The 19,771-nt window shown below is 37.8% G+C and overlaps 1 protein-coding gene across 5 annotated transcripts in view; it reads left to right on the top strand.

The window, feature by feature from the left end:
- CACNA2D3 (calcium voltage-gated channel auxiliary subunit alpha2delta 3) overlaps positions 1 to 19,771 on the top strand; it is a 577,343-nt gene that overhangs the window by 454,565 nt on the left and 103,007 nt on the right. For all 5 annotated transcript variants that reach the window (XM_088134187.1, XM_088134188.1, XM_088134191.1 and 2 more), the window contains 3 exons: positions 9,855 to 9,938; positions 18,414 to 18,485; positions 18,692 to 18,753. In XM_088134187.1, coding sequence (XP_087990313.1) covers positions 9,855 to 9,938; positions 18,414 to 18,485; positions 18,692 to 18,753 — 218 coding nt within the window. The remainder of the gene's footprint in view (positions 1 to 9,854; positions 9,939 to 18,413; positions 18,486 to 18,691; positions 18,754 to 19,771) is intronic.

A 19,771-nucleotide genomic window follows, 5' to 3' on the forward strand; every position in this document is an offset into this window, starting at 1 on the left:
GGAAGAAACATCAATAACCTGTGCTATGCTGATGACACTATCCTGATAGCCAAAAATGCAAAGGATCTGCAAGCCCTAGTATTAAAAATCAAAGAGCACAGTGGAAAAAATGGGACTAAAAAAAGACCAAATGAATGACAACAGGTAGAACAACCAGCCTTAGAACTGACAATGAAGATGCTGAAGTGGTGGGTAGCTTCTGCCTTTTAGGATCAACCATGAATAGTAAAGGAACAAGCAATCAAGAAATAGCACTCGGTAGAGCAGCCATGAAGGCCTTGGAAAAGGTATTCAAATGCTGTGATGTGTCTATACCTACAAAATCAGAATCACGCAAGTCATGGTATTCCCTGTGATATTCTATGGAAGCAAAAGATGGACTTTAAAGAAGCAGGATAGGAAAAGTATTGACACCTTTGAACTTTGGCATTGGAGAGGACTCCTGAAGATACTGTGGACAGACAAGAAAACAAATCAATGGATCATCAAACAAATCAACCCAGAGTTCTCATTCAAGGTACAAATGACTAAGCTCAAATGATCCTACTTTGGACACATTATGCAAAGCTCCCTGAAGAAGATTCTAATGTTGGGAGAGGTGGAAGGAAAGTGAAGAAGATGGCCAGTGATATTAATTCACTAGGTGTCATAGCAGGTGGCAGTTTCTGGTCAACTTTCACTGATCTCAGAAAAGTTAAAGTCTTTTGGACCTGTTTAGTATATGGATAAGAAATCACCAGGGAATTCCAAGGTGGTAGAACAGAATCATGCAAGCCTACAAAATCAGAATCATGCAAGTCATGGTATTCCCTGTGACACTCTATGGAAGTGAAAGCTGGACTTGAAAGAAGCAGGATAGGAAAAGTATTATGCTTTTCAACTTTGGTGTTGGAGGAAACTCTTGAGAATATTGTGGACAGCCAAGAAAAAAAACCAATGGATCATTCAACAAATGAACCCAGAGTTCTCACTCGAGGCACAAATGATCAGGCTCCTACTTCAGACACATTACGTGAAGACTCAGTTCTTTGGAAAAGGCTGTAATACTGGGAAAGGTGGAAGGAAAGAGAAGAAGAGGATGACCAGCAGCATGGTGGATGGACTCAATTACAGAGGTGATGAATGCACTATTGGAAGATATAAAAGACCAGATTAGGGATAGATCGTCTTAGAGAAAATCTATGTGGTCACTAGGAGTCGAAAACAACTTGATGGCACATAATCAAAAGTTGAAAGATTTGGCTTCCAACACCTTTTGATATAATTTATTATTAACTATTACATTTAAGTATTTAAATTAAATTAAATATGCAAGCAATATTGTAGCAATTACATCTTAGCAACAGTTTAAATGCTCAAAGCTAAAGTTCTGGGTCTGATGTTATTTGGCACTCAGTTGTGCATCTATAAGGATATATCAGGCTTAGAAGCCATCCAATCCAAATCCTTATCAGCTATAATACAAGTCCCTTATTCAACTCTCAGCACTCTCATTTGGGTGAACTATTCCCCCCACCCTTTGGGTTCATGTGAGATTTTGTTACCTTACATTTTAGTCAAACCAAATCATTTGGGGAGCTTTCTTTGTCCAACTTACCTTCTCAGATAGGTTCATTTCTTTCCTAAGAAGATCTGGCAAAAGGTGGCTTTTCTGTTTTAGAATATATCCCCTTGGCCTTAATAAAACCTTGGTTGAAGTTAAACAGAGAATTTGGGAGGGAGACATTCAAAGTGATAGAGCTAGAGTTTCCATCTCTGCTACAATGCAATTCCTTCCTTCCTTCCTTCCCTCCCTCCCCTCAGACTATCCCTAGATACTTCTTTAACATCTGCATATCCTTCAACAGAATACTTTTCTCCCTGGCCTGAATTGATGTGTTACCCATTAGGGTCACAACAGACAGATATACTAGTCTCCCGTATTAAAATCATGCTTGTGTATGCTCTGATATAGCAGTAGAAGCAGTATTACACATGCAGTTAAAATGCTCATTGTACACTAAGTGGCAAAAAGATCTCATATTGCCATTGTCAAAAAAATTCAATTGTTCCTATGATTAAGAGGTTCACACTCTTCTTTTATCTGACCAATTTTGAGATACCTCCAAGAAGGTTGCAAAACTTCTATCAGTAGCTGTGGCTTATAGAAGTTATTTGATGCCTTCCTTACATTATTAACTGTTTCAGGGTTGTATTTTATTTATTATATTATTTATCTATATATTCTATTTTATTTTTTTACTATAAGCAAAGCTAATAACAATAGAGATTCTGTCCTCCAGTGGCATTAACTGAATCCACAGACTCTTCACCATACTCTTAAATGTCTTATAATATCCACAAGAAAACTTTCAATCATCAAATCCACCACTACAGTATGAAAACTCTCCTAATCCAGAAATACGTAATTAATGGCAAGACTATGAGTTCAGCACCATGAGATGGTATCCTAACTTTCAACAGTGTGGATTTTTTGCCACTTAAATCACAGCTTCATTGTGTACATGTTATCTATATGGGTATATTAACTTCCCAACAGTAAAGAATTTAGGTAGTTCTATGTATTCCTAAATGCCCTTTCAGTTTTGCCATATCACAGATTATTTGCGTTGAACATACAGTCTCAACATCTGCTTTGCATGGAATTAATAATGCATAAGATGATTCATCCCAAACACTCCTTTTTCTTAAAGTTTGGAATATAAATTTTGATTGATAAAATTTTAGAAGGTTTTGTTTGCTATTCAAGCGCAAGACTACCCAATGGGTTGTCCTCCTGCCCTCATCTTCCAAAGCTGTGATAGTTTAAACCTGTGGTGCCATACTGACTCAGTTTGGGGCAGACAGATTGCACTATGCCTGTTTTGGTCACTTTTCAAACATTTATTTTTTGTTCTTGTATTCTTTCCTAATGATTTTATAAGATAGTTAAGTTTAAGTTAAAACCTCTGTTACTACAAGAAAGGCACAATAAATAAGAATGTTTAAGTAGTGTGTTTCAAGTAGCATGAAAAGTCATCCTTTTGTGTGTGTGTGTGTTATTATTTAATAACAGTGAAGGTTATCTTTAAATTGAAATATGTAAATATGTAAAGTGTTAACGTTTGGTACAAAATGGCTTCATTTTTCTATTTCTTATTTCTTGTAAAAGGTAATTCAAATAAAAAATTCCTCAACAGTTACATTGAGTTATATGAGTTGTTTTACATCTGTCCTTTTCGAAAGAGCGGAAAATGTTTGTATGCCTCTGTGGATATGGAAAACAGAATGAGTGTGTGTGTGTGTTCCTTAAAATGACAGCTGTTTTGCTTTCATAATAAACTACTGAGTTTAAATTAAATATATGAACTGCCACAATACATTGTACATGGCAAAAAAGTCCAATGTATTTAAAGATTGTTAAACCAGTATTAACATTTTCATAGCTGTAAATTCTGGGAAAAAATTGTTTCTCCTAATATAGAAAAACAGAAATCCAGGTCTCAGAGGAAACATTAATGCCCACTTAAGCGGTGTTAGCCTTTCATAAGCAGCAAATCCCATTTTTCTCTGGGGAAGCCTGCTGGAAACTAAGATAACCTACACTTACCCTTGCTTATTCAGAGGCTCCATAAAACTCTACAGCTGTAGCTGACAGGCAAATATTTAAATAATCTGAACAGTGTAAATGCCTTGTGTTCATTTAAATAACTGAAGATTTCAATCACTTGGATGTCAACAATTATTTCTGTTGGTGTTTCCATGTTAAAAGAGAAAGAGCATCTGAATCCCTGTGAGGGCAAAAATTGCCATCTCATTAGCAATCCTAAATTATATATGTTAAAAAAGATAATTAACAGTTTGAAGGCTTTGCTGATAAAACCAGTTGTACATACAAATGAAATGCAAGAAATTTGGTAGCAATCCTTGCAGTTTTCTGTTATTTGTTTCTTTCAACTTTGACGTTAGGTAGAAAGACATTCACTGAGTTTAACTCTGGAAATGTTGAAATAAGGGCAGATGTTTTAAATTATTTCCACACTAAAGAGATATAATTATAAGCAGCTGTCAGTTTTACATAATCTTGAATGATAACGTCTTAAGAATGCAAATGAAATACTAAATCAAGAAGGTTTGCTATGGAAAGAATCACATACAGTATATGCCGCACTACTAATCTACTTCTGTCTAGCTGATCTGAATGAAGATATTGTTTACCCCATCTTCATAGGCACATAAAAATGTGTTCCTTATTTTCTATGTCATTCATTTAGATGAAGACTTCTTAAACTGTCTTGTAGACAAACCTACTTTAATTGAGTTTCAGTAGTTGCCCCAAAAGTATAAAGGAGGCCAGATTCTCTGTTTCATGTGGCAAGGTCACCATGAGCCCTTTTGTCCCAAGGTCCAGGTGGTGAATTATCAGATCAATGTGTATTTTTTTCACCACTTTATGAATGGTGATCTTAACCATGCAAGAGAAATCAAATGACTGCTAGAGACCTTCCTAGCATGATAGATCCCAACTACTTTAGAAAGTGCTTTTGATCATAAAATGTAACATAAGAAAAAGACAAAGTAAACAAATAGCCACATCAAAGGCAGCTATCTACAAAAAGAAATTGGAATGTGGCCATGAGAACCATTTGAATGTCTGAAATTGGAAGCCAGGTGTTCTGCAATTTTCCTAACTTTCCACCTTCAATATATATTGAACTGCCACAATTCCAGACAACAAGGTGTTTGGCAATCCCAGGATGAGCAGACAGCATCAGGTTGGGATCGTGACATGATTTATCTGTAATTTACAAGAGTCCTCAGCATTCTCATCTATAGAAGTGATATGATTTGCATTGCAATGGAAGGTATGCACTCACACATTTGGCTGGGGAAGAGCAGCTCACTTTCATAGAAATAGTTTAACAGGTTAAGCTACCTTAAGAAACTCTAGTTCTTCAAGATCCAGAGGTTTAGACTTTTTCTATTATCATTTCTAACCTATATGCTAATGCTCACATATATGTATGTGCATATGTGTATTAATGATGATATGTTACGTTGCTGTGGAGTTCGTGCTGAACTTTTAATCTTTATTTCCTCCCATTTTTCTTCTGTGTGAACATTGAGGTTTATCCCCCAAGTCATCTATCATCCCTCTTTATATGACATAGTTAACTGTTGGTTTTTCATTGTAATAAAGGTTGGAAATTTTACTGCATGGCAGTTTGTCATTGCCAGCTGGCATGAACCTCTAATCCAAAATAACTGGTCTCTATTGCCAACTATAATCTAAGAACTTCTGGATTAAAATCTTAAATTATACCCTTCATCTGGATGTCTTTATTTGGAAAATAAAAATCCTGTTCTCTTATTTTGCTCAATCTTAATCTTGGAAATTTGTTTTTATAGTTCCCTTTTTAGGAGATAACATGCTTCATGACCTTCAGTATGACTCCATAAAGGACTTCACATAGTTAAAAATGACTGTATTTTATAAAAACCCAAGATTTCAGAAAATCAATTAGGATTGTGCAGATGATAACCACAAAAAATAAATAAAAAACTCAAAAGTCAGCCTATTAAACTAAGAATCCATACTTGTCCCAGATAAATCCCAAGGTGAAAAACATAGCCATGACAATTTAATGCTATCTTGGGGGCTTCAACTCAAATAAATGCAGCAGAGAACTGTATTTTTTAGCTCCAAAAGTCGAACTCTACTTCCCATTCCCTGGGTTTCTCAGATGCTACTTCTGGCTTACTTCATAAGTAGCCACAATGAGCTAAATGTTTTGTCTATGAAAAAAAATGGCCAAGGACACTACCATTCTGGATTTACATCTTTTTAAGGATTACTTCCACTGCCTTACTGCTACATTCTGAAATTGTTTGGATCTTCAACCCAAAAATATGCCTTGTCCTTCAGGAAATCCTTTTTACTGACTTCTGTAACGTTTTGCACCTAATCTGCATTATTTTAATGTATTTCATTTACGATGTATGTTGCATTAGCAGCATGAACAAATCACTGAGAGAATAAAACCATATGTAATGTAAATCACAAATAGTTTTAGTAAACGATAATAGGAAGAAAAGTAATATTAACAACCAATTAAAATTACCCAAAATGTCTTCTAGAGGTATCATTTTATTATGTATTATGTTATATGTCATCTTTCCTCCAAAAAGATGGCATAGTACATATAGTACATAGTTCTCTCTTACCTCCACAACAATCTGTTGGCTAAAGTAGGCTGTTGTAAAACAAGTGAGGTTTCTGACTGAATGGGGCTATGAACCTGGGTTTAGTCTGACACTCTATTACACCATACAGGTTTCAGGTGATTGTGAAGTAAGGATTGTCATGGTTGTCACTGAGGAATGCAAAGGATGCATTTCAAAGTTGGCTGTTGTCATGGGAGGTGATAAAAATGATCAGACAGGCTTTCCCCCACAAAGCTGTGTAATGCCATTTCCAGAATTTATGGTGCTCTATTGTAAGCTATTTGAGACCGAGGGCTTTTGGGCATAGATGTGAATAATGACAGCAGGGTTTGGCAGGTTTTGCATTCTAACAGGAATCATAAATAATGTCCCCCTAACCTCAAGGAAAGGAAGGAGTTGGAAAAAGAGATTTCTTTTGGCTGTAGAGGTTGAGTGAGCATTAGTAGCTCCACCTCAAGCCAGATGGCATTGACTGTCCATACTAGCTGCTCGTTGTATTCAGATCATGGCAGCTTCCCTCTAGGAAGAGGAGCAACTTGTAGCATTTTTGCAGGTTAGAAGTTGACGATATTTAGTCCTTGTTTTGAAAGGATTTCAGCTTCTGTGGGACAGAACTGAAGTAGTGAGGGGGAGATCAAATTATCTGCCATATTTTTGCTTAATTGATTTGGGCTGCATCAAAGACTGTTGTTGGGCTGAATATTACCTTCTATATTCTGGATAATTTCTTATGCTCACAAAAAAGGTACAGATTTTTTGGTCTGTTTCACATGGGAAAAAAGAATTTAAACGTTTGGAAGCATCAGGTAGGAAATGACCAAGGGAGGAATGTCTATCTGACTCTTCCATTCATTTTTTTTTCTTTAACTTTGATAAAACTATGCACAAGTTTGCAGCATTTTCTGGAAATGGTTAATGTTATATGATCACCTGATCAAGCTACAAGGAGATCCCTAACACTACTGAGAGTAAGCACACCCAGAGCTTTTCTGAAAGCTAAAGTCAGAAAAAGATCAAAGAGAAGGAATGTGGACAGATGTACACACAACCTAGCCACTACTATGAACTTGGCAACTTCCTCATTCTCCAGCTTCCCCACTGAGAATTGTCACACATTAACTGTTTCAGTTTTCTCCACCTTTAAATTTCCCTCAGACTTCCTGAAGAGGTTGAATTAAAAAGGGGAAATAGTTTGGCTCAACACTAGAAGCTAAGCTTCTCATTATTGTTGGAAATATTCTTATGTCATTCTTGACAGGGTAAGAATGCATATCTTGTGTTTCTGCAATCTCTGAACCTCACATCTTCCAGTAATATCACTTGGATCCCTACTGATCTACATTGCAGGCAGACAGATTGCAAATCCAGAAGAAATCACAGTATTCTGCCTAGGAAGTATAACATTGAAAATTAAATAGATTTTGGGATGGGGGATATTCTCTTTGCCTTCTTCATATTCAGTAGCAGAATGCACAAGCGTCAAATAAAATGAATAGTTCTGATCTGTTTTCATCCAGCAAAAATGGAACATGCATGGACTAATGTGTGAAAAGGAGAAAGAAAAGTAGAAATTAGAATGTTGGGGAGTGAGGTAATAAAAATCAATAATATATTCATGCTATATTCCCACTTCCATTGGAATAAAACCCTCAAAGCATCTGGTATTCCTCTTTTTAGCTTCCTGTGAAGATTATCCTTCATTGCTAAATGCTAAATGCTTATAAATATGTTTATTGGATCCAGAATACATCATGGGGCTTGCTTAGTAAATATGTGTGTGTGCATGCATATATAATTTGGCACTCTTCAGAACTTTGAGGCAAACTGTATCAGCCCTGATCTGCATATCCATTGACAAGGGATTATGGAAGTTGGAGGACACCATGTTGCTAAACCCTGCATTGTTTAGGATGCCAAGCTCCTCATGTAGACCTTGCTCCTAGGATTTTCTTCTGCCATCCCTTGAGATGGCCAAGAGGAGCTAAATCGATCAGTTGCTCTGACATACATATGACCTCAGAAAACCTTTCAGTCTTTGACAGAGAAGTGCCAGCTGCCTTCTTGACCCTCAGAATGTCCACATGAAAGATAGTAATAATGGAATCGGCCCATGACTCTGACTTAAAACCACTGCCAGGTCTGCTGAGCATGCAGCACTCGTTCAATTGCCCCCAGTCCATTCTCTCTTCCTACAACACTCCATTTAACTATACCTGGCTCCTATCCTGGTCAGAAGCCATGCTGGACTCACTGAATGTGCTGCTCCTAAATTCCCTCTTTCTCTCCCTCCAGCCCCACTTCAATGACCTCGCTCTTCCTTCTGGCCCATCACTTCCTTACTTAGCTGGCCCAGTGACTCAATTATGGTAGTAGGTACAGTATATAGCTAGTTCCCAAACAGCCATGATAGCACTGTCTCCTGGCATCAATTGAATGCCAGCTCACCATGCCTTCTTGTTAAACAAGGGATGGGGGACTGCTATGGTGAAGCCCAGCTGTCCTTGACTGATGCAGGAGCATCTTTGCATCAAGAATTTAGGTACCTCAGACACACATAGATCAAATAAGTATCAACATCTTGTGCATTGCAACTTTAAGATTATAAACTCATTATGAAGCCCAACTGTGACCAATGGGTTCATAATGGGTTTTGAACAGTGTTAATTTTAATATTGAGTAACTTAATCTTTAAAATGTAGTTTAGTCCATTGATTTCTTTTCTTGGAAGGCTAGCAAATTCCACTTTAAACATCAGACTTAACCTATACATTGGAAAGTTAGTTACTTTTAGCAGGATCTCTTTGCTGTTGTATGCAGCAGGGGGCAGGGCTTTTCTACATTACAAGAACACCAATGTCAACTCATTTGTAATGGTGATGTTTATTTTTTAAAAAGTGAGATTTACAGTATAACAATATCAGTGTTTAAAACAATAATATTTCCTTATTACTGTGTTTCTTGCATTTTTCCCCATGAAAGAACAGATAATATGTAATATCAAGCAGATACTAACACCAAACTTCCCAGGAGTAGTGTCTTATCTTGTTTAAATAGAAATATATAAACAGTTTGTTGATAACACTGTAGGAAATATAACTTCCTGCAGGGCTGGAAGAGGAGGTTCAAGATGTCTTCTGTAAACTTTGCAAGTATGACCAAGGTCTTGCATATTTTCTGGGTGCTGTAGTATGAAGTGGTTTGCAGCAGAATGTAGCTGAGAATTTTATATCTAAAGTGTATGGCACAGATTTTTGTAAGAAAATAAATAGTAATCAGCTGTCTTTTTCATTGCTCTGTGTTTATGCTGTTCCAAGGATGCATTGCCAGTGATAATACAGAGCAACAATAATGGGAAAGGCATATTCTGATTAACCTGGTGTCACCTCTAACTACCATGGTCATGCTGAGTGGATGAGATGGGATTTGTAGTCAAGCATGATAGAGAGCTCCAGATTGGAGAAGATTGTTGAAAAAAAGCAGCTTGATTTACTCCAAAGGAACAGTGTTTTATAAAACATTAATGCAAAATTGAACATGCTCCACTTAGTATGTGGAGAAAGCCGAATACATCCATAACAATTTAACCAGGGGTAATAAAAATGCCAGTTCTTTTCATCCAGTGTCTCACCTCTTTTTTTTAATCACCCTAGTATGAAGAAGGGAAAAAGCGAAGAAAGCCCAACTACAGCAGCGTTGACCTCTCTGAGGTTGAATGGGAAGACAGAGATGATGTGGTAAGTGATGGTTCCGTCGCTACTTGTCAGAAAAGTCCGTTGCACTCACTACCAGCTTGACTGAGCAGCAGGAGGCAAAGGAAGGAAAATGATAAGCCTCTTTAAAAAAAAATGGGTAAAATTTATTTTTTTCTCATTTTGTGTTAGCTCTTTCCCAACAAATATATTTCAGTTATGCTTGATGTAATGAGTGTTTTCATGATGCTTTAATTGTGCTTTTAATTTGTGTTTGTGTGTCTATGTAAATGTGGGGGTGTAGATATTAATTTACTTCTTTATTTGTTGTGCTTACAAGCCCATCTTCCTCTGACAGTTCAAGGCAGCCTCATGGGGAGGGTCTCCCTTCATTTCATCCTCACACAACTCTATCAGGTTGAGCTGGAACATTAAGGAGAGGGAAGGATGTCCAATGCAATGGATAGAAGAGGGTGTAAGAGGAGCAGAACCTTTTTTTTACCAATACAGTTTATGAATTTTCAGGTCTCTTGTGCAGAGGTCCACTTGTTTTTACTACCTACTCTGTTAGTTAAGTCAGTATATCACCAAGAATGTAGATAAATAAAATCTCATCTTCCTCTGTTACCTTCTTTTCACAAGATGTGCTGTAAGAATCCTCTGACATCATTCATTATCCTCACGTCGCCCCCTTTGTGAGCAAAATGTACACAGAGCAGCACTTTCCTAGAAGTATTGATCAAAGTTGCAGTGCCTTTGATCATGGAGGCATATGAAACCCTTCACAGCCTTACATTTCTTAAGTTTATCTGATGTCTTTTTCAAGCTCTCCAGGTTGGTGATCATCATGGCAGCACATTTGGCATGGTGATCATCATGGCAGTACCTTTGCATGATGTACCCTTGACCTATGACATGGAGCCAATGGGAGGAAGCATTTTCTTTGATTGGTTCTGAATTTTCCACCATTCAAAGCTTGTTTCTACTGTCATGAAAGGGAGATGACTTCTTTCTCCTGTCTCCCTGGCTTTCAGTCCTGGGATGAAAGTGGTGCAAGCCTAGGAAACAGAGTCTGGCCAGACTGGTGTAGTGCCAGCCAGCTCAAAGGCTGCACCAGGCTTGAATGGCATGTGGAGAGCTGCTGTTCAGGGTCCGTTGGGGGAAGGAGATCTCAGGAGTTCCAAAGGGATGACAGAGTGGCCACGAATATCTGCAAACTAAGAAAAGAAGTGCTAAAAGAAAGACCAAACATTTCTAGCCCTGTGTTCTTTGGGGAGCTCTTGAACCCACAGCAATAGCGGTAGGTCTCATATATTCTCAGAACCACCTTTTTTTTTTTTTTTGCATCCTTGATGCAATGTAGATGTAGTCAGGCTTGTTCTGCAACATGGAAAAAAGGGTATAAATATTCTAAAATAAATGTGAGACAGCAGTTGACTGCTTTATTGATTGATTGATTGCATCATATCCTGCCACAATCCCACAGGACTCTTGGTGGCTTTATAGAATCAGCAAACCATTAGAACATGCATGAGTACAATAAAAATAATAAAAACCTAACAACCTAAAAAACAACCCCAAATCCAAAACTAACTAACTAACTAACTAACTTATTTATTTATTGCCTTTATATCCCACTGCAATCCCACAGGATTCTTGGTGACTTTACAGAATGTGCAAACTATTAAAACATCTACAGTACAATACAAATAATAAAAACCTACCAACCTAAACAATCAGAAATTTAAATCAAACGCCCTCTGGAAGAGCTCCATCTCCACCTGCTTCCAGAAGGTCACCAAAATCAGAGCTAATGTGAGAGGCCACTCCCGGGGCGAGGACAACACTCCTAGCAAGAAATAGCAGCCCCTCAAAGCCCACACCTCCTTTAAATGGAGAGCCACCAGCTGCTTCTCCCATCCAGATTGAACTGGTCAGGTCAATTCTAATGGGGGAACATGGTCCTTCCAAAATGAGGGTACTCCTGCCATGGTTAGATGAATGTGAGTGAAATGGAGGTGGAAAGTATATCACAGGAAACAAAAATTTTAAATGCCATATGGATTCCAAACTCCTTTGCTTTGGCCTCTTCAGCAACATTCAGATGTTAGCTCAAATGACAGCAGCACAGCAACAAAAATCTGTACTAAGTTTTGCTGGACTCTTCTATTTCTCTTATGCTATAGTCTGAAATACCAGAAACTCCCTACTATTTATAAGATGAAATCCATTTAGTTCTGTGTCCAGGTGACAGACTCTAACCCTGAAGGACTACGTTCATGCTGCCCATCTAATACCTTATCTTGGAAATGGGCTAATCTTTGCAGTCTCATTCTTTTCATTCCAATCAAACTCCATATTGCTTCTTTCTAGTCATTTTGCAGTTCCCTTCCATGCCATTCTTTATTTACATGTCAATTTTCTGCTGTACTGTATCAAAAGTTTTCCTTATGTCCATGGCTTAACCTTTGCCTGTTTTTCTGTTACTTCCTCCATAAATCTGATATTTTAGGCATGTTTCGTTTTGCGCGAATCCATGCTGACTGTCCTTAATTAAATCGTAACTTTCCAGGTGTTCTCCTTTTGGTTTCTGTTATTTAGCTTTTCCCATAATGTCTGTACCAACTAAAGTCATGCCTGCATGTCTGCCTTTTCACAAATCTTTCCTTGCACCCTTCTCATATATCAGCAGTACATTAACAGCTCCTATATCCTTCCAAACTCCAATCATTTCTAAGAGGTTTTGAATATATCAACAGAAGTTTCCCATATTTACACTGTCACGTCTCTCTGAAACCTGGGATTCATCACGTATCTCTGCCTCTGGAGGACTGTCAGCATTCAAATGTAGACATTTCTTGATCACTTTTCTCTGACTCAAGTTTCTGCCTGCCTTCTTCTCATGTGTGTTCACACACACATTTCTGCCTTGTCAGCCCACCCTACTCAGTTTTGACATATTATTTATGAATAATAATAACATAAGTAATGTCAGTCTTTTCTGTTAACTAATTTCTCTCACTTTCACTGCCTCCTCAAGTCATACTGCCCATTTATTTTGATACTTGTGATTTCGGTTTATAAACATAGATTTTGAATGTTCTTAATTTTTTTTTCCTGCATTTTCAACTTGAATATTCCTTTTTAAGAATATCTTGTTTTCTATTCTTTTAATATTTCAGTTGATATCATTTTAAGATTAGAATTGAAAATTAAATTGCCCAGGTCAAAATACCCAACTTCCACAACCATTGATGTTTCCTGATATTTCAACAAAGCAATCTGTGTACTTCTCCACTGCACCTACTGGAACTATCTGAGGAATTAGTCAACAGAGTGAGGTGCTGGGCAGACTCTCTAGAGTGACTGAAAACATTTGTAAATAAATAAATGCAAATAGAATGCATGTTAGACTGGGCCTTAGACCTTGCTCTGTTGAACTGTCCTTCAGAATGCTGAATCGGACAGATGATCTCCAGGGGAACAGACCCAGTGCCTCATTCTGAAGAAGGACCACCAAAGGGAGTCTCTGGCAGTTGCACTGGAGACCCCTCCCAAACTCTTTAGTTGTGGTGGTGGTGGTGGTAAATGCCACAATACAGAAGTGACCAAAGTACCTGTCCAAGATAACCAGGTATCAGAGCCATCTTCTGAATGTCCCTTCTGCCAAGTGAAAGTAAATTCTTACTGTCCAAAACTATTTCCACAATTGCAGTTGTTCTTCTTTCATTCTAGATACATTACGTTTACTTTATTGACTTGTATGAAACAAACACAAGATCAGTTCAGCAATCTACTGAGGGAAAACTATTCTGTATTTTGGATCCCATTTCTAGAAGGTATTTGGATGAGAATAGCTATATTCAGTAATGCTTTGGAGGTTCTTTCTTCCAAAGAAATAACATTGGAAAACAGATTTTCTGGGAGAATTCAAGGCAAATCTTGAGCATTGTTATTAAAACAACCAGCAGAAATACGCAGCTATAAAGAGTGTTCCCAACCTGGCACCCTCCTGACAAATTAGGTATGTTGGCTGGGATCAGTAGAGCTGTAGTCCAACCCATCCAGGGGGCAGCAGACTGAGGAAGGTCAAACAACAAAACAAATTGGAACAATTAATCTCAAACAGAAACTAGGTATACCCTTAGTTCTAATTAAAGTGGTAAATCTGTTGTCTTAACTACCCTGCTTCTGATTTGTAGATCGGAGCCTAGATAACGCATACCAAAACATCTCCCTTGTGCAGAAAACTATATATATAAAAGACACTTTTTAGGTTACACTTCTAGAAGGGACATGTATTTTATATTTTTATTTCATTATGTGGAGATTTTTTTTTATGCCAAAGCATGAAATAACCTGATTCTCTCTCCCTAACACCCACTAATAAGTTTAAAGTGATGCAGCCCAAGTACACATTTACCACCTCAGTGAGGACTAGGCTGCAGATACATTTGAATCTATACTGGCATCAAATGGCTGTCTAGTGAATTGGTACAATCCAGCTGTGGAAACATCTCTATCTACCTCAAGTGAAGATGTTCTACTCTGGTCTACTCTGGTTTATTCTACTGCCTGTCTACTATGAAATTTTGCTGCCATATCTCAAGGCGCTCAAGTGACTTCTAGGTACACTATAATACCATAAAACTGAGCCTTGCTACTTTTTTCAAGCTACTTTCGTACATCATTCTGGGTGATTTTTCACTGGCTGTTGCTGCTATGGAAGTGGCTACAAACTTGCTCACCAAGAGCACATATAGTGTTATCCTTGGAGGGAAGCGCTCTACTCAGCAAGTAAGGTAGAAGCCCTACATCTTTCCTGCCATCCCCATGGGCCATGCTGAAGGGCATGGGTTGGAAGGCTGCTGGTGCTGACAATGCTGTCCTGGATGTTGGACTGTTACGGTGATGTTGTATGTTGGCCGCTCTAAGAATTAGCCAGCTGCCTGATTCCCAGTTAGTGATAATTGCTTTTCTAGCCATATCCTCACGACTGGGGAGGGGGTCAGCAGCGGTGGCGTTAATCACTGTGGGAAGCCAGAGTTGCAGTGGACGGTAGGACCCCACCCTTGAAACCTATCCCATTCGGAACACCAGCACAGTCTCACATGTCCTGCAAAACCTAACTGATATGTTGCTTATTAGAGGGACCCTGAATATAACCTGCAGGAATTTGAGCCTGAGTCCCTTAAATGGTGCAAGGGATAAAATAAATAAATATTGTTGGGATGTCCTGATAGAGGAGGATAAGAGGAGGGCCAGGTGGCATTCTGTTAAATCAGTGCTTGGGAAATGTTTATGTTGCCCTGACATCATTTTGTAAATGGGGAACTCTCTAGTAGCCATTTTGTGAGAGTTCCCACAATACATTAGCAAATGCAAAATATATCAGCCCTAAAATATTGGGGACTTGAAGGAGAAAATACTAGCTTGTATTCTGATACATTAATCCAGAAGCAGGCAACGTGCGGCCCAGATGCTCAGATATGCTCACTGATTATTCTCTCCAGGTTCCCTAACCTACCTGCATTTTAATTAAAACAAAAACAAAAAAACCCAAGCTGGTATGATGCAAAGCAGAACAGCAGCTCCTAACTTTATCTTTTTAACAATGGTTGTGGATTCTGCACTGACCCACAGGAATTCCAATGTTTTGTTTGGAACTGTGCCCACATAGCCATCAAGAAGAACAAAATAAGTTGGGGTGGCAGAAAACAACCAGTGGGCCAGAGTGGGTAGCGTTCTTTTGTAAGAGGGCCCATAGCATCCTCTCAAAATTACTAATAGCCCCATAAGATTACCTGCCCCCAAATGAAGCTGTCTGTCTCTCTGTGTTTTTATTCTGTAAATGGCTCTCTAACACTACATCTATTAATAAGAGTATCTGTTTTAATTAGATTAATAGAAGCATAACTTTATTTACTGACATTCAATATTTCTTTTATAATGAATTTTTAAAAAGTGCTTTATATACAGAAGTTCATGTTTTATTATTTTAGCAATAATACTAATGTGGAAGAAAGATGTCCTACATTCATATCACTGAACACCAGTTTGAGCCCTGTTGAGGTAGCAAAACAAAAGTCTACAGAATAGATGAAAAACTGTTATCCCAAGCCAAAAACGTATATTCAGGGGGTAAAAAAAGGAAAAAAAACTTATTCCCATATGCATACTTGATCTTAAAAGCTACGAGAGTTTTGGAGCCCCTTTTTGTAAATTTGCGACTTGCCTGAGGGCTGTGTGGGAGTGGGAAGCTGGAATACTGCAGGCTCTGAGATGGAGAAAAATGAGAAACATGTTAAAGATAAATGGAACAGTTCTTTAAACATTAGAAAGTAGATTGGTAATTAAGACCAGCTCTCCAAGTCCAAAACCACAAAAGTTAAAAAGGAAAAATATTTCCAGAATTGCCTATTACACATTACATTTTTATATAAAAAAACCTTCAGTAAAATATATGTTTTATTTGATAATGCCTGCCAAAAACATTTTAAAAATCCTGTACACTTGTTGACTGAAGAAGAAGATAGTGGGCTCACATCAAGATGGCCCAGAATTAAAAAGCTGCCAACATTGCAGCTTTAATTTGGTCAACCCTACTCAGATTTTTCACAAAAATAAAACAGCTATTTCACAGACAAGCAAGCTTTGCTCCCCTGTTTTTTTCAGCTCTGAAAGACAGCCCTGGACTTCAAGAAAACAGTCACTGTGACTTGTCAAGGAAAAAAGAAATGGCACTGTGGTCCAATCAAGTATCTGTAGAATCAGAGAACCAGAGAATTAGAAGGGCTCATTTAGGCCACTAAAGTCTGATTCCCCCGATCAGCGGAGGAATCTAAACTGAAGCATCTCCCCAAAGATCACTGTCTAGCCAGCTCTTGCATGCATCCACTTTTTAAACTGAAATAAAAGCTTCAAGTAGCAGTGCTCGAGGAATATAATGTTTCAACTTTCTCATATGATTGGATATGATCCTCTGGTTCTGAACTAATTTGGGAGATCTGAGCTGGGCCTGTCTCTCTCTGAAAACACATTAAAGTGCATTTTAATGGGATAGGTTTCACTCATTTTAATTCATATTTAAACTTGAATGTTTATGCTGCTTTTAAATGATAAATTAATGCAAAAGCAAAATGAGATAGTGTTGTGAGTCTATGTGTGATCTATTTCATCCAGCTTTAGCTTAGTGACAGCTCACCTTTGAGTCAACTATGAAATTGAACTATAGGACGCCACTGGGCCCTTACATCAGCTATATATACTTGGTGGAAAATAGATATTAGACCATATAGGACCTCAGATTAAAGGGCGGGGAGGGGGAGTGGTTCAAGGCCTAGAGGAGGATTAATGTAGAAGTGTGGACAACTCTTTAAAGCAGTTGCATCTCTCCTTGGGACAACATGGCTGTCCTCTGCACCTGCAGCACGATCCAGGGGAAAGATAGCTTTGATGTAAGGTAAGGCAGACAAGTACTACTTGTGTGTACCCACACACTTTCTGAAGCACCTTTCCCCCTTTCATATCCAAAGCACTGAAAGGCACTAATATTTGGTATAGGCCAATCTTATCCAACCTGATGACCTCCAGAGGTATTGGACTCAGGGGCAAATGATGTGTGTGTCACACCATCATGATGCCAAGGATGCAAATTACATAATTAGCATTTATGTCATTTAAGTAATTAGCATCATTCGTGTGGTGATATTATGGCATATCTGACATCACTGTGGCTTCTACTAGACACTTATGATTGGACTTCAGTTACTGTAATCTGTAAACCAAGACTACGTAAAAATATATTTTAAATTCATTTAGCTGATTTGTCCATAAAAAAATCTTGGAAGTTGTTCTTTTCTTAGGTTTGGGGAATGTTGGGCTTCTTTATTTGGGTAGTTAATTTCAAAAGTGTAAAGGTAGGATAGTTGTATTAGAAAAAATACAGGAATATTTTGAATGAGAGAGAAAGAAAAAGAAAGCAGTATTTATATACAGTATTTGTGGCATCACTTGGGTTATGAATTCATGCATTCACTCCCAATTCATATGTGAATGAGACTGATTTTTCTCTTGTAGTCTGTAACTAACTTCCATTTTAACATTTGTATGCTTCTTCCAAAACTAAGCTTTCAAAGCAGCTTATAATATACTGTAACTGGAGTAGTAGTTTCAGTCTTAGACTAAGACCTGGGACACCAGGTTCAAATCCCATTTCAGCCATGTTTTATTTTATAATCTATCATTCAACATGATGCTCTTTGAAGCTCTTAGACTGAATTCCCAGCAGTTTAAGCCAAATAACCTTTGGCCCTGGAAGTCATAATGCTAGATTCTATAACTACCATCATTTGTAGTTAAAGAAATTAGAGTGGAAAGAATACACGTGTACCTATTCTTCCTTTGGCCCAAATATTTTTTTAAAAATTACAACAGATATAAAGAGAAAAACAAAGTGTTGTCTTCATTCTTATATATATATATATATATTTTTATAACCCCCCTTTTTTTCTGTTTAAGCTTCGAAATGCAATGGTGAATCGGAAAACAGGAAAATTCTCCATGGAAGTGAAGAAAACAGTGGATAAAGGGGTATTTTGTATAGGCAATTCTTTTCCAAGAAAATTTAAAAATAGAACTGTATACTTGTGTTTATTAGCTATAGATGGGATTCAAACATTTGCATGTCTCTGTATTATGCTATTAGTAATCTTGCCATAGATTATACTGAATGTTTGCTTTTTTATTTAAACCTGCCTAACTTTTCATATTAAGCCTCTTTTCTTTCTTGAATTTAGAAGCGAGTGTTGGTGATGACAAATGACTACTATTATACAGATATCAAGGGGACCCCTTTCAGGTAGGGCAGCTCATAATAAATGGAATATTTCATCAGGCTTATTGCAATTGCATTTCTTCAAGCCTCATGAGCTCATTAAAAGCTCATCAGAAGTGACTGACAATAAAATGTCCCTGAATGATGCTGAAAAGAGCAAGTTTCCAGCATGTTTTTCACGTTTTATTCAGAGATGGAAAATTTATGAAAGGTAAATTCCCTGGCCATGTCCCAGAGCTGCCATTCAGAAGGCACTCCATTCTTTGCTCTGTTAAGAAACACACTTCCTATCTCAACCCAAATTTTCCCTGCCATTGAAGAAAATGTGCCCTCCTTTTGGTACACAGCTAAAAGAAATGCATTTGTATGCATACTGCAGATTAGGTGTGGCTAACAGAATATTGCTAATACACACTTCTAGGACAATGACACATTAGTTATAAACCTATAGTCTACAGCACTATCTACATGCTGTTCCTTTTGCCTCAGTCACACATACTCAGAGGCTCAGAGAGTCATGCACACACTCAGAAATGTTATTCATTTGTTATAAGCAATTACATGAAGCGTAAACACATCTTGTGCTCAAAGAAGGAAGAATGACTGCAGTGTTTCACTAAAACGTTCCTCATCCACAAAATAATTAAACAATATCCAGACTAGTAACATTGATCCAATGATGCAACACTTAGTGATCTTAGATGCACTAGCAAATAAAACGATTAGAATTTATTTATGTAGAGCTTAGTTCTACATATTCATGGAATGCCTGTTCCAGTAACTGAACCACAAATCAAATCCAAAGCACGACACAGTCCATATGCAGTCCTTTTCATAGTATAGTTCTGCCTTTAGTGAGCAGGCTGGAGTTCATTTCTGGCTGTGACACTGACAGGCACCCAAGACTGTCTACTTGTGCAATAAACCAGTGCTATGTACACATTAGAGCTGAGCCATATGCACCAATCAGGGATTAGTCAGGAGGCAGGACTGATGCCAAGATTTAGAACAGAGGACCATGCTAACTTGCACTGGAGACAAG

This window comes from Python bivittatus, unplaced genomic scaffold (genome assembly GCF_059951505.1).
Source record: "Python bivittatus isolate LINGU-HERP-01145 unplaced genomic scaffold, Pbiv_v1 ctg000080_np1212, whole genome shotgun sequence".
In the NCBI taxonomy this organism is placed as follows: Eukaryota; Metazoa; Chordata; class Lepidosauria; order Squamata; family Pythonidae; genus Python; species Python bivittatus.